General features: G+C 37.1%; 1 protein-coding gene across 7 annotated transcripts in view; it reads left to right on the top strand.

Annotated features, from left to right (window-relative positions):
- LOC106869710 (phosphatase and actin regulator 1) overlaps positions 1-18,254 on the top strand; it is a 389,302-nt gene that overhangs the window by 251,527 nt on the left and 119,521 nt on the right. For all 7 annotated transcript variants that reach the window (XM_052970519.1, XM_052970514.1, XM_052970517.1 and 4 more), the window contains one exon: positions 7,996-8,103. In XM_052970519.1, coding sequence (XP_052826479.1) covers positions 7,996-8,103 — 108 coding nt within the window. The remainder of the gene's footprint in view (positions 1-7,995; positions 8,104-18,254) is intronic.

The following is an 18,254-nucleotide window of genomic DNA, read 5'->3' as shown; positions in this document are numbered from 1 at the left end:
ATAAGTGACAATGTGAGTTTAATTTTCTTGGGATGTTGTGCATGCTGCTATACTTGATTGTTTACATCATGATAAAGACTTTTACTGAAACAACTGTAGCAGTACTAGATAACCCATTTATCAGGTTATGTTTATATATGTGAGTGTGTATGTATGTAGGTGTGTGTAGCTTTGACCCTGGTGTGCAGCTGTGGCCACATGGTTAAAAAGTTCACCTCACATTCACATGGCTTCTGGTTTAATCTTTTTCCACATTTTGGGCAATTATCTTCTGCTATAATCAATCAATGCTTACTGAATGCATATGATAGATGGAAATTATATAACGCATTCTCTTGTAAGTGTGTTTGTACACATGTCATCTTTATGTTTACTTTGTGCACTTCTCTCGAAAATTGCTGAAGTTCAGATCATGACATTGTTGACATTGATCTTTCAATAAATTGTCTAGCAGCTTTGTGCTTTCAAAAATGACTGAAATGAAAATTCCTTTACTCAAAAAGACACAAATTAGTAACAGGAAGGTCATCAGGCTGTAAAAAAAAATGCCTTAGTCATATGTACTTACCTAACCAATGCTGGCATGGGTTGGATAATTTGACCGCATCGTGTTCCAGTATCTGTTTTAGCATGGTTTCTCTGTGTGTGTGTGTGTGTGTGTGTGTGTGTTTGGAGAGAGCGAGAGAGAGAGAAAATGTTTTCATAAAGAAACTCTATCTTCACTAATTTAATAGCTCTTCTGAAAATGAATGTTTTGTATTTGTGTGTCTTTTTTACCATTTCTTTTACTTATGAGTTAGTAACAGAAAACACATCCCTTAGTCTTCTCAACAAGGTGTTTCGTAAAGACTATAAATTTTCATATTTAACTAAAATATCTTCTCAACTCATAATTAGCTTGCAACATAGTGCGTGAATGTTGCACACAATATCTTCATTAATCAACTTGTAGAGTATTATTTCAATTTCCCATTGTCAATCTGGTATAATTAGATTCTTCTATCAGGTTTATGTCTGGAAAAACCTGAATTTTATTTTTGTAGTTAATGGTTTGTAACAGTAAAATAATAGTTCAATCTTATTTAATGAAACACATCATGTGCATCTGCATGCACACATGCGTGCACACACACACACACACACACACACACACACACACACACACACACTAACTCAAACATGATTGTGCAGTTCAGAAATTCGCTTCACAAGCCACATAGTTTTCAGCTCAGTCCCAATGTTTGAACTTTAAGCAAGTGTCTTCTACAATAATAGCACTGGGCTGACCAAATCCTTAAGAGTGGATTTGGGAGGTAGACTGGAAGAAGTCCATCATGTTGTAAAATTTTAGTTTTGAAAACTTTAATCACCCTAAATAAATACAATGTGTAGTAGTGTGTCTATCAACTCTTCAGTGTTTGTTTTAGTTATAACATCCATCCACTTAACTGTGGTCTTGCCAGGACACCACTAAACTGTACAAAATAAGCACAGTTTTTTTTTCTTTTTTGTTATGACATTTTAAAAAAATGGAAACTTTCGTTTATTTATTCATTGCTACCAGAATCATTTGTATTCTGTGTTAAAAGTTTTTCTTTAAAATAATTTTTTTGTTGTTGCCTAGTCTGGAAGAATTGCTATTGCCCCTGACCTTTGCAGGCCATGCAAGTTTTCTAAGATTAGTGAACTTCATGCCACTAATGTTTCATTTAAACTGTTGAGGTCAGAACTTGTGGGGAAGACATGAGGATAGAAAGGATACCAGTGTGTTAATGTTCTGGGGATGAAGGACTGACAAAAGCAGCAAGTGTGACGCTGAGTCATTCTTCAAAAATAATATCTTACCCCTTAAACATAAATGCAGTAGTTCAGAGAATTTAAATGAAGTAGGCTCCTTATTGTCACTTGATCTGACTGATTTCATAGAATAGCAGCCAAACAACCATTAAATTACTCCCTACTGTCTTAAAAAGCCTTGGAAGTGGATTTCTTAGACATCATCATCATCATTTAACGTCTGTTGTCTATGCTGGCATGGGTTGGACGGTTTGGGTTGGCACACTGGAAGGCCGCACCACATTCCAGTCCAATTTGGCATGGTATTCAATGGCTGAATGTCCTTCCTTATGCCAAACACTCTTGGAGTGTAATGGGTACATTTACATGCTGCCAGCACAACACTGGGGTGCATTTATGTGTCAATTTGTGTGACACTGGTATCTGCCACAACTGCGATTTTGGTTGGCTTGATGGGTCTTTTTCTCAAGCACAACATAATGCCAAACGTTTTGGTCATTGCCTCCATGAGGCCCAACACTCGAAACAAACTCAGCCACTTTTCTCTGTGATACCCACCACATGAAAGGAACTCAGCTACTTTGCCTCCGTAGAGCCCAACGCTCAAAAGGAGCTCAGCCACTTTGCCTCCGTCAGACCCAGCACTTGAAAGGAACTCAGCCACTTTGCCTCTGTGAGACCCAACATTTAAAAGACGTTCTTTACATGTCACTAGCACAGGTGCACTTGGTCCTCTCAAGCACAGCACATCACCAAAGGTCTCAGTCACAAGTTATTGCCTCTGTGAGGCTCAAAGTTCAAAGATCATGCCTCACCACCTTGTCCCATGTCTTCCTGAGTCTACCTCTACCACAGGTTCCCTCCACAGTTAGAGATTGGCACTTCTTTGCACAGCTGTCCACATCCATATGCATCACATGACCATACCAGTACAGTCGTTTCTCTTGCACACCACATCTGATTCCTCTAATGCCTAACTTTTCTCTCAAGATGCTTACACTTTGTCAATCATGCACACTGACATTGCACATCCAATGAAGCATTCTGGCTTCATTTCTTTCAAGCCTATGCATGTCCTCATTCTGGAGGCTCAGTGGTTAGGGCAGCGGACTCGCGGTCATAGGATCGCGGTTTCGATTTCCAGACCGAGCGTTGTGAGTGTTTATTGAGTGAAAACACCTAAAGCTCCACAAGGCTCCGGCAGGGGATGGTGGCGAACTCTGCTGTACTCTTTCACCACAACTTTCTCTCACTCTTACTTCCTGTTTCTGTTGTGCCTGTAATTCAAAGGATCAGCCTTGTCGCACTGTGTCATGCTGAATATCCCCGAGAACTACGTTAAGGGTACACGTGTCTGTGGAGTGCTCAACCACTTGCACGTTAATTTCACAATCAGGTTGTTCCGTTGAACGGATCAACTGGAACCCTCGATGTCATAAGCGACGGAGTGCCAACAACAACAATGCATGTCCTCAGCTGTCATAGCCCATATTTCACTGCCATGCAGCATAGCTGTTCGCACACAGGCATCAAACAATCTGCCTTCCACTCTGAGAGAGATGCCCTTTGTTGCCAGCAGGGTTAGGAGCTCTTTGAACTTGGCCCAGCCTAATCTTATTGTCACAGCTACACTCTTGGAGCATCCATCGCCACAACTAACTTGGTCACCTAGATGATGGAAGCTATCTACTACCTCTAGCTTGCCCCCCTGGCAGTTGATGGAGTCTATTTTCTGCACATTTTCAGCATTTATTGTACCTGAGCACTTCCCACATATAAAAGTTAGTTTCCCTGTTAACCTTCCTCTGATGTTGCTGCACCTTTTGTGTCCAAAGCTTACACTGGGTGCACTTGTGGTGTTTCTGCCTACACCTTTTCTACAGATTGAGCAAGGCTATCTACCTGAAAGAATTTGTGATTTGTCTGCCTTCCTATTTACTATGACTGGTTTTTGCCTAGTTAACTCTAAGGCCCTTAGATTCTAGACTTTGCTTCCATACCTGGAACTTCTCTAGTTCAGGTAGTGATTCAGCTATAAGAGCAAGGTCATCAGCATAGAGGAGCTCCCAGGAGCAGCCATTTTGAATTCCTCTGTTATTGCCTGGAGGACTATGATAAACAAGAGGAAGCTGAGCTTGATGAACTCCTACTTGTACCCTGAATTCTTCACTGTACTTGTTGCCCACCCTCACCTTACTGGTAGCATCACTGTACAAAACTTGTATGGCTCTCATAAACCATTCATCTATCCCTAGTTTCCGCATTGACCATTAGATAAGGGAGCAGGGGACCCTGTCAAAGGTTTTCTCCATGTCAACGAAAGCCAGGTACAGAGGTTTATCTTTGGCTAGGTATTTCTCCTGCAGTTGTCTTACCAGAAATATAGCCTCTGTGGTGCTTCTACTGGGCACAAAATGAAACTGCATCTCATCTCGACTAATTCTCTCCCTAATTAGCTGAGCCATGACTCTCCACAACTTTCATCACCTGATCCAATAATTTGATACCTCTGTAATTATTTCTATCAAAGGCATCACCTTTACCTTTGTAGCAGTTGACTATGGTGCTACTACACCAGTCATTGGGTATGACTCCTCCATGAATCACCTGATTTACAATATGGGTGACAAGACCATAACCCACACCACCAGATATTTTAAGCATCTCATCAGTGATTCCTGTTGGGCCAGGGGCTTTCCCTGCCTTCATATCCTTAATTGTTTTATCTACCAGGGTACTGTTGATTTGGGTAGCTAGTCCTTCAATTGGGTCAACATTTGGCAAACTCTCATCCTTCTATTCATTCTCCATGTTCAGCAGTCTTTCATAATGGCATCTCCAAGCCTATTTCTTTGCAGACTCATTAAAAGCAAGTGCAGCATCATCCATGCAGACACATTTCTCTCCTATGATATCAGAATTTTCTCTCACACACTGTCTTCTAATCCAAAATACTTCAGTTCTTTGGTCCTCGCGGTGCTGAACATAGGTAAACTGCTTTTCTGCTTCTCTTTTGGCTGGATATAGCTGTCTCCTAGCTTCCCTTCTGGCTATCTGATACAGTTCCTTGCTGCCCTCACTCTTCCAGGCCTGTTTCTTTGCCATAATGACCCTGTCCACAGTATTGTTCGACCACTACATTTCCCTAAGTCTGGAAGGGACTTTGCACCAGCCACAGATTTGGTCTGTGGCACTCAGCAAGCTGTCTATGTCACAAGTTTGTAGCTCCTCCTCCCTCTCATCAAATTTCTCAGTTAGGATGTCCCTAAATCTCTGACCTTATGAAGGGTCCTTAAGCTTCCAAATCATTCTTTTCTAGATTGGTCTGCTTCTTGGCATCCTCCTGCTAATGACTAGTCTATGCTGGGGGATACATTCTTCACCGGAGAGGGTCTTTGTATTTAAGAGCAACCATGCATCCTATTGTTTGGTGAGAATGTAATCGATCTGGCTAACAAAGTCACCTAATTGATAGATTATCAGGTGGCTGGCTGGCTTCCTGAAGTTGGTGTTGCAGATCAAAAGGTTATTTGAATCACAGAACTCCAGTAGCCTTGTTCCCTCTTCATTTTTTGAACCAATTCCATAGCCTTGATGAACACCATGGGTTATGCCAGGCTGCCGTCTGACATGCCCATTGAAATCCCCAGCCACGAAGATGAGATCATTGTCACTCATCTTTGAGATAGCCTGAAGAAGAATATCATAAGAGTGGTTCTTCTGTTCATTTGGTAGGCATGCTGGTGGGGCATAGGCAGATATAATTGTAGCTATACTATTCTGCAAGACTAGCCTGAGCTTAAGTACTTTATCGCACACTCTGACTACCTCTATGACTTTTCCCTCTATTTCTCTGCAAAAAGTATGCCCACACTACCTGCTTCATCACTGTTACCTTCCCAGAAGATTTTATACCTATGTGACTTGCCTATGAGGAACTTGGCTGAAGCTCCTCTCCACCTTACCTCTTGAATGCAACATACATCAACACACCTCCATTCAAGCATCTCTACAATTTCGTTAGACATACATTTCAATGTGCCTACATTTACAGTGCCAACTTTGAAAACTAAGAAAGGGATGTGGGAGGGAACATGGGGAAGGAGAGCATCTGAAAAGAAGGTTTCTGTGATCGTTTGATAACAGACATGTCATGACAGTTGTTCTCACTTTTAAGCTATCATCATTCAACCATGTGGAAATTGTTGCTTCTACTGGGGGTGAGAGTAAGTTAAGTATTGTAAATATAAGCATTACTGCAGCTGCAAATATAGCTATAAATATGCCAATGTTAAATTAAGTAAGTAAATGGGCTGGTATTAGTCCTATATATATATATAGTTTGGGTTAGTCCTATATATAGAGAAAGTAACGAATTACAGGTTACAAATTTATCTTAACTCAAGAACGTTAGCATGTTAGTAATATATATTAAATGAATGAAAAAAATGATGAACGATTAAAAACTAGAGAAGTTTCTTAGCTTAGTGGCTGGACATTCCGCATCATGATATGATGGTGTCAAATAGCAGAGCGAAATGAGAAGGTTTGAGATAAACCATGTGCGAAGGCGTTGTTTATATAATCTACAGCCAGAAGTGGTCAAATAAGTGGCTGGTTTCTCCACAAGAAAATTGAAATAGCAGCAAAGAGCAATAGTGAAATGGAAGAAATGGCTAGCTTTGCCACAAGAAAATTGAAATAGCAGCAAAGGGCAATAGTGAAGCAAAGAACGATAGAAACACCTGAGAATTATGTCAAGTAATTAAAGGGGTATGATTCTAGAAGTTATTGGAGAAAGTAATGTATTACAGGTTGCGAAGTTATTTTAACTCAAGAATGTTAGCTCGTTAGTAATACATTAAAGTTTCTTTGCTTAGCAGCTGGACATTTCATATGTGATATGATGGTGTTAAATAGCAGAGCAAGATGAGAAGGTTTGAGAGAAAAAAAAAGCCCTTTGTGTGTGTGTGTGTGTGTGTGTGTGTGTGTGTGTGTGTGTGTGTGTGTGTGTGTGTGTGTGTGTGTGTATGTGACTTCACTGGATATGTTGAGCAGCTTCCAGATGTCTTCAGTGATGTATATGGTAGCCATAGAGTTGGTTCTGTAATAAGGAGGGAGCAAGGTTACTGGAGTTCTATGGTGCAAATAACCTAATAATCTGCAACACCAACTTCTGAAAGCCAGGCAGTCACCTGTTCACCTATCAATCAATCACTAGCCAGGTTGACTACATTCTCACCAGAAAGTGAGATACTTGGTTGTTCATAAATGCAAAGACCTTATGTCTCAATAAGAGGATTGCTATATTTGGAGCACCTTTGATCGTAAATCAGTCTGCATGATAATGTCTAGCTTGGAGCTAAACTACCTACAATTGGGTACCTCTGCCATAGTGGTTCAATCTGTCAGAGATAGCAACCAAGTCTCCTTAAATCAGATTTCACCAATGGCATGCAAGTGTCGATAAATGGTTGAATGACCAAATTCAAGCATCTCTGCTAGCTCCCCAACAGTTACAATGGGATTTTGCCCCACCAGGTTTTGCAGGACATCCTCTTTGAGCTCTACAGATCTTCCAGGACGAGGCTTAATTTCTAAGCTGTAGTCATTGGCTCGGAATTTCAGGAACCACCGTTGACACTGGCTTACACTTGTTCCATCCCCATACACTGCATTAATATTCCTCCACATATTGCCTTTATTGAACTAATAAGGTAAAATATACCAAATATGCTCCTTTGCTACTTTCATTATAACATTAAAAACATAACTGTTAAAATTTAACTGCACTCTTCAAAACTTGCATTAAGACTAAACAGAAGTTAGAATTACTACCTGCTTTTATAGCAAGTTGATGCAAGTAGTTTATCATGTTTCCCTCTGACTTTTACTTCATGCAATTGAAAACACAGCATTATTTATGGGATGACCCAATATATGTTTTAATTAGTTTGAAACTACCCTTACAATATTAGATGCTGTAAAAAAAAACCCCAAAACAGCGATTAAAACAATTTTGTTTCCTTTCTCAATCTATTCAAAGTAACATATTGAAGATCCTATTTTGCATTATCTTTTACTTTCATTTTGTTTTTAAAGGATTTCTTTTCTTAACATTTGAAAGAATATTTCTGGTGTCATAATTTTATATATATATGTGTGTGTGTGTATTGTATATATTTCTCTTGCTTTCAGATTTAGAGAGAAAAATATCTATGCGTTCCACGCGAGAGGAGTTAATACGAAAAGGAGTTTTAAAAGAATCTGATGATGTACAGGAAAACCATGTAAATAAATTATTAGGTATGTATCATTTATGGTTCTTTAATGTGTAATAGTAATGAATTTGTTATATGAAAAAAATGAAAGGTACTTTTTAACCACTGTTCATCAATTCTGGAAAAGAAAAATTTCTTCTTTTATAACTTAAATTTAAATTCAATTTGGATCTTTTATAAAACTACACTGTATGTGTTGTACATTTATAATCAAAGCTGAGACTCTGTTAGCAAGAAACTCATAGATTTCTTTTAATGCTGCTCATAGTTTTGTCCATGCATTGCTGTTAGTTGTTTAGCCTCAAATCAGCCCTGATCAGTCAGACCTATTGATCAAAGTTTTACCTGTATTCAGACACATTATCTAATTCATCCTTCCTTTTTTAAGACTATATAGTGTGACTGCTATTTCTTCCAGCAGATAGTGACCCTGTGAAAACTCCTATAATGTCAAGACATTGATCTTGTTATTATTTTGTGCTTGGTCAACCCTAACCAAGATGGTATATGACAAAATGCCTTCTCTTGACTATCCCCACTTTTGCACTGTTGATAAAGTTGGGGCGTCATCTCTAATGTAGCGATTATGTCACTGAGGACTAAACTGTTTTTCTGCAGGTACTTGATAACACCTCAATGCCAAATTTTGGCATTTTCACTGCTTGTTACTTTTGAAGTCTTTGTTGAACAGTCAGATGTCAGTTTACCTGGAAAGAAACAATGCAGTTATTAAGAAGGGTTGAAATTAATGCATGCCAGATTTCACAGCTCTAGCATCACTCCTTCACTGACTAGGCTATGAACTTTTCAGACCACACTCGTAAGCCTACTTTGTCCAATGTGTCCTTACTTTTTTAAGATATGTGATTTGAGGAAGATTTGATTACTGTGTGTACCAGGGCAAGCAAACTTTTCAAAAAATTTTACGTGCCAGTCTCATCACAGTTTTTTCAATGACTTGCAGTCCCCTATAAAATGCAAGGTAATCAACATGGTAAAAAACTGACATACATTCATGTACCATGAATTTCAGACTATGAACCACACTGCCCATAGACCTGCAACCCTGAAAACCACGACTTAATCCAGTCAATGCCCCATTGAGATACAATAAATGCACATGAAAATATGGGGAATCAGTTGATCAGTTGGTTACAAGACGAATGAGAAACGAAAAATATCAACAGCACATGCATGATCAACCATTATATCTGCATATTTTCTATCGACCAATCACACTTGTTGTACAAGTGTGATTAGCAAATGAGTGTGTAGGAGTGACATGGGTTTTTGAGGCCAATGACAAGAAAGGATGATAGCATGTGACAAATTGAAAGTCTTGAAATTTTAAAAATTAACTGTCTCAAGTCATCCTGTTTTCATTAATACTTCAGCGACCCTTAGGTATCCCCTCGGGGACTGCAGACCCTATTTTGAGAACCACTGCATTGGAGCTTCCTTCATTGGCTCTGACAGACAGTGGTTATCTGAATTTGCTACAAATATAAGTAAATAAATCATTAACACTACACCATTATAAAGGTGGACAATGCTGTTAGTTATGTACGAGGTTGTGTCAAAAAGTTCTGTAGCGTGCCAACAGATGGCAACATACAGCTGTGTGCAAAGTGAGAACTCGCGGTGACCTTCATGTGACAGTATACTGAATGACATTGCTGTGTTTACTTCGCAAGTTGTGAAATTTGTGTTTTTGTGATCACATGCATGCTGTAGTCTGTGATTTTGTCATGGACAGGAACAAAGAGCCAACATAAAATTTGCATTAAATTTGGGAAGTCTGCTATAGAGACATTGAGCATGCTTATGGTGATGAGGCAATGGGCTGTACGCAATGTTTTGAGTGGCACAGGCGCTTCAAAAACAGACGAGCCTCCCTGGAAATGTGGTATTGTGCATCAAGAATTTGTCCCCCAGGGCTAGACCATCAATTGAGTGTTCTACTGTGATGTTTTGAAGCATTTGAGAGAGGACATTCGGTGAAAGCAACTGAATCTACAGAATGCGAAGAATTAGATTCTTCACCAAGCTCTCCTCACAAAAACAACACGGTATCGCTTCTGCATCTACCCTATTTGCCAGATTTAGCACCAGCAGACTTCCATCTCTTCCCCAAGAGGAAAATGCAGCTTAAAGGTCACTGTTTTAACACCGTTGTTGAGATCCAGTGTGAATCACAGAAGATTCTTAGCTTGCTTATGGAAAACGACTTTCAGGTCAGATTCCAAAAGTGGCAGGAATGCTGGGACCAGTGTATTGCTGCACAAGGTGACTATTTTGAAGGAGATGATGTTAAAACTTTGGTAAATAAGTAATTTTTTATTAAACATAACTAGTCTGGGAACTTTTTAATATCACTTCATAGAAATTGGTGCTTGAAAGTGAAATAATGAAATTCTGTGTTTGAGAGAGATAGTTTTAATGCCTATCTGAATTTTATTAAATTTATATACAATGAAAAAGTGTGTGTTGGAGAGAAATTTAAGGCATTCTACATTTTGTTATATATAATGAACAATGTATTGAATTGAATGCTATCTAATTTTACTTTCAAACAATGGTGCTGCATTGTATACAGGACAATTTGTTAATTCATTGTAGGTATGGCATTTTCAGATGTGCTGACAATGCAGTCATTCACCTGGCATTGCATACAAGAGCACTTATTTTAATTTCTGCATGTCTAGTTAGCAAAGTCTACTAATTAGATTTTTAAATATATTTGTGATGGTAATATTATAGAAATTAAAATATCTACAGTTTGTGCGTGTGTTGTTTAGCTCCAATTTAACCCAGATATCAAGTAGACCTATCATAAGTCTTTACAGATCCAGAACTACATTAGTCTAATGTGATAGTAGTAGGCTGTAACTATAGAGAGGCTATGGTTTTGGTTTGTGTGTGTGTGTGTGTGTAGATCTCACTACTATATTATGATACTGAGATATGACCTAAAAAAGAAATGCAACAAATGTGAATTGCAGTATTTGTAATGTTCAGTAGATGTGTGTACATTAACAAAGTGATCTGGGAATAATAGAGAGAGAGAGAAAAGCAAGTAATATGTTACTAACAAAATTAATTATGATTACTGAATAGAAATTTGTTGAAACAAGGTTGTATTTAGTGGTAATAAACACAGATATCAAATTTGGAATAGTTTGAATCTGACTGTTAAATGGTTATTTATGAAAGGTAGTATTGGCAAAAACAATGGTTAAAGCTTGGACCAAGACAGGAATTGATATACATAATAGAACCTTCAGAATATCGTTGTTGTAGTTATTGTTGCTTATTCCAGGCTAGTTCTAATGAAGCAGACCTATGATTATAAAATGTATTTCCCTCACATTGAAATAGGTTCAGCAATGGACACTTAAATTTTTCAGACTAAGTGCAAATCGTTTATTTTATAAGCAAAGTTGAATATCCTTTTTTTTTTTAACAAGTTTTTGTCTTCAGCATCTTCTACATATACTAGGTGTGGTACAGGTTATATAAAAATATAGATATAAAAAATACTTATTATGCACAACAGAAGAAGTATGTTCATACACTCAACTACACATAACCAACAAGGCAGTCACTATGCAGTAGCTAGTTCAACCTGCTAGAAATAGCAATCAAGTTACCATTAACTCACACCCTACCATTTTAAAGACAGAAGAATACTTTAGGTAATGTTATCTTTCATCTGGAATACTTTTAATTATAGGTTTTTTCATTCAGCGATGACCTAGAGCTAAACAACAACGGCAATAAAGTAACACACTTCCTTCCATATATTGTTGACTGTAGTAATTGCTAGTGCAAATATACTAAGAACACTGACCACATATAGAAGGAGTGAGCTAAGGTATAGGGCAAACAAATAATCTGTTGAAGAGCATTTTAATTTTGAATTTTATGTTGCAAAAATTTCAATCTGAAATTGTGTGCCACAAGTGATGTTGTTATACTTTGGGAGGGTCATACTGCCAATAAATACACACACACTAGTTGTTGCTTACTTCATTTTTAGCTATATAGTCCAAAACTTTTGATCATGCAATTGTGACCTTTTCAATAATTTCAATTTCACTGACCAATTTTTTTATTTGCCAAGTATTATGGTTTGTTCTCATTCATTAATATTTCTGGTTAATATTGTTTCAAATATTTCTACCAGTTTTGTTATGGAAAGTGGGGTAATGCTCATCAAATGCATTGCTACTTATTAATTTTAAGGGTGGTGGAAAACAGAGTCCGTGGAGTGCTGTACAAAATGCTATACAGTTATTATTCAATTACATTCTGAGTTCAAATCGCCCTGGTGTCAACTTTACCAGTCATCATTTGTAGCTCATACAAAACGATATTTAGATATGTACTAAGAATCAATTTAATTGACTGTATCATTCCCTTAAAATTTCTTGACTTGTGCTTATGCTAGAAAACTATTATTATTATTATAATTAACCCCTTTTGGGGGTCAATGAAGTAAATACCAGTAGAGTACTGGCGTCAACATAATCAACTAACCCCTCTCCCAAAATTTCAGGCTTTGTGTCTATAGTAGAAAGGATTATTATTATTATTATTATCATTGCCTTTGCACAGCTTCTAACACTGGAGATGTACTGCGGTGTCAGCTGTTCACTACCAGTGAACTAAGGTAACACCTCTTATTTTTCGAGCACCTTCCAGAGTATTTGGGTGGTTCCAAGCAGTGCTGTTTTCTGCAAGTGCTCCACCCTTATTGCAGCCCCTATTTATTCCACGTACTTCTCGAGATTTTTGCTCGCTGTTCCCAGGGTTTTGACAATTATTGGTACTACTGCTACCTTTTTCATCGACCACAACTGCTTAACTTTCCAAGCTAACCTGTCATATCTCTCGTATTATTATTATTATTATTATTATTATTATTATTATTACTGAGTGAGAGAGCAGTGCATGGTATCAAAGTGACACTGGGGTACAAATATATGAAGCCCAATATACCCATCATGAGTACTCGTGTCTGATAAGGATACACTAGGCACATGCATCGCAACCATATGTGCATGACATGGTGATCTCATATCAAGATAAACAGCACATGACCTTGCAGGTGGAGCCCAGTTAGAATTTTCTTCAGGTCGAGTAGCCCATCCCACTCAAAAGGTCCCTGAATAGGATTTGTTTTAAGGATGATGAACAAAACATCCATGTTTCCAGAGGATTCCTCTCAACACATGGCTACAATACTCCCCCACTATTTCTGATCATGATCAGAGATGTACATATCTTCAGCCACTAAGGGATATAATCAACTGGTTAAGGTCAAACAACTGACAAGCAAGTGTAGCCCATCTTTTATACCAAAACAAAACAATGTACATATTCTTCTTCTTCTTCTTCTTCTTCTTATTATTATTATTGTTATTATTACTATTATTATTATTATTGTTATTATTACTATTATTATTATTAAAGCGGTGAGCTGGCAGACTCATTAGCACACCAGAGAAAATATTTAGTGGCATTTCTTCTGGCATTTTATGTTCTGAGTTCAAATACCATCAAGGTCAACTTTGCCTTTCATCCTTTTAGAGGTCAATAAAATAAGTACCAGTTGAGCACTAGAACCAATGTAATCAACTCCTCCTTCCCTCAAAACCACTGATCTTGTGTTAAAATTAGAATTATTATGATAAAGGCAATGAGTGGCCATTCTTCAAGCTCTTTACATTCTGAGTTCATATCTCACTGAGGTCAACTTTGCCTTTTCTCCATTCTGGAGTTAATAAAATAAAGTATCAGTTAAATACCAGGCTGTATTTAATCACTTGTTTCTCTGTCCCTAAGACTGTGGCCTGTGCAGATGTATACTATATTATTTTATTATTATAGTGAAAGTTGTGAATTGGCAGAATTGTTACAGTGTTGGACAAAATGTCTTGTGGTACATCTTCCTGCTGTTTACATTCTGAGTTCAAATTCTGCTGAAATCAACTTTGCCATTCATCCCTCTGGAGTCGATAAACTACCAGTCAAGCACTGGGGTCAAATGGTATTGACTAAATCCTTCTCCTTTAAAATTACTGGCCTTGTGTCTAAATCAGAAATTATTATTATTATGTAACTTAACAAAAAGTTCTTATATAAAATTATGATGGAATGTTTTAATACAGATACAAGCACATTAAAATAGGTTTTGTGTCAAAGAACTAAAGGCAAAGTCAGGTGGGTTGATATCAAAAGCAAACAACAAATATATACAGACAAGAGATTACAGAAATAATACTCGTATGTTTACCTTTCTTACTGTCAGACAACAATAACTTGGAGCAGAATGCTGTCTTTTACCCTAAAACATCTCTGACATAATTACCTAAGAACATGTACTATTTACATCTTACACATGTTAACTGATATAATATCAGCTTCAACAAACAACTGTTCCAGTTGTTCACTCAGTAGATCTATTACTTCTTTGTTGTATTTTAGTATAAGTAGCTGAGTACTTCACAGACAATGATATATATGCTTAATGCAATACTCCAGCAGACTCTGTGTAGTTAAGCTGTGTATACAATCTATCCAACAATCTTTTACATAATTTCTGCTTACCTAATTTCACTGCTGTAGACACTTGTTGCAGGTGCTGTGTCAGTATTATAATGAAAACTAGGATTGTAAAGCAATCTTCAGTCAAAGTAGACAAACAAAGAATTTCTAACTTTGGACTGTTATGGTACTGCTTGTTTCTGTTGTGAATAACTTCTTAATAAACGCTTGATAATCATTGAATGATGCTCTAAACATTGCATTCAGTATTATGATGTATAGCCTTGGAAGTATATTTTTATTTTGCTCTACCACTTGTACAAAGATTATCAGGATTTTAGAAAAAAATCATATCAAACTTATTAACACATGCATCATTTTTTTTCTCCCACTATTCTTTGTGTGCTCACGTATATTTGTGTGTGCACGTTCCTACTTTTAACCTATAATCCAATACTGTTAACAGCTATTTGTTTCAGTTTTATAAACACACACACACACACACACACACACTCTCTCTCTCTCTCTCTCTCATTTTGTAGTTGTTCAAAAATTTGTCCATTTTAATGCTATTATTGAAAGAGATTTTTGTTTAACACTGTTCACTATACACACACACACACAACATTATGTTAATGTTTCTTCTATGAATTCTATTCAATTCTGTTGAATACTTATCTGTTCTTTATCATTCTCCTCTGCTTTAATTACTTTTCACACCTGTCATTTTCTTTTAGAATATCTAATATTTCCCATTTTCTCTTTATTTCATCCTCTGCCAGTGATAATATCCACTGATGGTACACATCTATATTTTCACAGATCTGTTAACCTCCTCTGCCAATTTCCAACCCCTCCTTTCATGAACTGTCATTTCATTCTCATTTTCTTGCATATTTTAGCTTCTAATTTACTACTACTACTATGACAAGTACAATGACAACAACTAGTGTAGTGACTTGACTGAATCATTAGAATATGTGATAAAATGCCTTAGGGTATTTGTTCCGCCACTTGATGTTTTGAATTTAAATCCTGCCAAGTACCAGTTGAATTCTGGGTTGATTTATTCAACTATCCTCACCCCTCAAAATTACAGGTATTGTGCCTAAATTAGTTTTATATTAAAATGTTTCTGACCTTCAATAGATTTTGGAAACAGGTTAAGTATTTTGTATGTGTGAATGTAGGAATAGCTGTGTAGCTGAGGTCACCTTACAGTTTGATGGGTCCCAGCTCAATCCAGCTGCTCTGCACTTTACTCAAAGCTGTTGTATAAATGTTTTATATATTGGCTACAAGTTGACCAAAACTTTACTGGAACTGTGCAAATAACCATCAAAAGTGTGTGTATTGGTAAGAAAGTGCAGAATTGGTGAGTGAATCAAAAACAGCCACATCGTATTCCATGCCATCCTTTTACTTCCAGTAGACTTTGCAGTTCTACCATGCAAGCCTGATAAAATAGGACCAGACAAGATATTGGGTTAATTATCAATCAAATCCATAAAGGCATATGGCTATGGTCCAATGACTGAAAGCAATAAAACAATGTATCCATACACTCCACCATTATAGTTGACATCCACTCTAAAGTTAGAATGTCATATGTGATTTGAATTCTGATTGAAAATTTGTTGATTTTTATCTGCACAAAATCTTGGGTTCTGGAAAATTAACACAAATTCTATTAAAAGGAATTGTTTATCTTCTCAATGTGATTACTAATTCTTCTAGTTTGTTACTAACATGTGTATGCATGTGCGTGTATGTTTACATCGCTGTAACTTAATGATTCACCAAAAGAGATCAATAGACTTTAAAAAATATGTACTGCTATTGATTTAAGAAATAAGTACTGGCATTGATTTGTTTCACTAAACTCTTCAAGGCACTGCCCCAGCATGAAACAAGTAAAAGATATATATATATATATACATATTTGTTTTGCAAGATTTTTGATGTGAAATTGTGTGTTGAAACAGATGTTGTTGTACTTGGGGATGGTCATATTGCCAGTTTAGCCAATAAAAACACACGCACTGTATATTTGGTGTTAATTTGCTTCAGCTTTATATTACATTAATCTTAATCTTATTTCGGCCAGAGTTCTTTCGTCACACTTCTGTGACCTCATCAGTGGTCCTTTGTTTCCTTCTTTCTTATGTATATATATAAATATATATAAATGAATAAATACACTTCTTAATGTCCACTAACCACACAAACTAGAACAAATTTTGTTAGTGTTTTAACCATAGGCCAGAACATAGTAACTTTAAGAAGGCTTGAACTTATAATTCTGAAGTTTGGAGAGATTATGAATCTTTTGCTCTTTGACTGATCCACTTTATTGGCATCAAATATATATTTATGCAGCATAGACAAATCCCTTCAGCGTGCATGCACACGCACACACACACACACACACACACAAACTGTCACAGGTTTGTAGATTTGATTCCTGGACCATGTAGTGCATTGTGTCCTTGAGCAAGGTTTTTCATTTCACAATACTCCAGTCAATTCAGCTGAAATAGATACCAGCTGAGCACTAATGTGACCCCTCCCGCCTCTCTCTTTAACTATGGCTTCTTAGATGTTATGCTGGATCAAAAGTGAGAGGCCCAAGAAGACATCTATATCTGTTCATGACTTTATAGGAACCTAAAGCAATTAGCAAAAGCATAGTACATTACCAAGTCATCCTCAGTTCCAAACTGACAATTGTGAGTGTGTGTGTGTTACATTCAGCCCAGTCAAGTGGCCTGTTACTCCAGTGTTTCCTTGGCATGCAGCTACTTCTTCAGACAAGTCCAATCTGCTTAAAGTGACACACCTCATCATTACAAAGAGCATATATAATTAGATTAAAAGTACCATAAAACCTTATGTAACTTATGCACTTTTTTTTTCGCAAAAGCAAAAATAAATTTTAGGGGGTGCATATGAGAAGATTGTTTCCAGAATTAAAAAAAAAATTTTTTTTTGTTGAAAAATGACGTACAAATGTAAACGTTCGTCCTGGAAGTTGACTCGTTTAATGTCAAAATAGGTTTTTACAGAAAAAATATAATGAACTTGACTTTCATTTATGCTGGACGGTATAATGCTTACTTTTTCTGTATGAATTTACTAAAGCCATTAAATGGTTAACTACTTTTTGAAGTTTGACGTTCATGCTGGTAATCACAGTCTGGGCCATATTTTACATAGCTTGGAGTTTCTACCTTTCATAATGGAGCCCAGCAATTTCCTTAAATAAATCAGTTTTTCTTCATTTAAGAAGTCTAACTTGTGTTTCCCTCCAGGAAGCCATTGCTCACTTTTTCTGTGTTAGGACGATGAAATTCATCACTGCTGACATCACTACTACCAGCTCTTACTGCACCTAACACCAACAACATCATCATAATTCATCCTTCATCATCATCATCATCATCGTTTAACGTCCGCTTTCCATGCTAGCATGGGTTGGACGATTTGACTGAGGACTGGTGAAACCGGATGGCAACACCAGGCTCCAGTCTGATTTGGCAGAGTTTCTACAGCTGGATGCCCTTCCTAACGCCAACCACTCAGAGAGTGTAGTGGGTGCTTTTACGTGTCACCCGCACGAAAACGGCC

The sequence above is a fragment of the Octopus bimaculoides genome, chromosome 9, assembly GCF_001194135.2.
Source record: "Octopus bimaculoides isolate UCB-OBI-ISO-001 chromosome 9, ASM119413v2, whole genome shotgun sequence".
Lineage (NCBI taxonomy): Eukaryota > Metazoa > Mollusca > Cephalopoda > Octopoda > Octopodidae > Octopus > Octopus bimaculoides.
The sequence above is the reverse complement of the archived record's forward strand: the minus strand, read 5'-3'. Positions and strand labels throughout refer to the sequence as shown.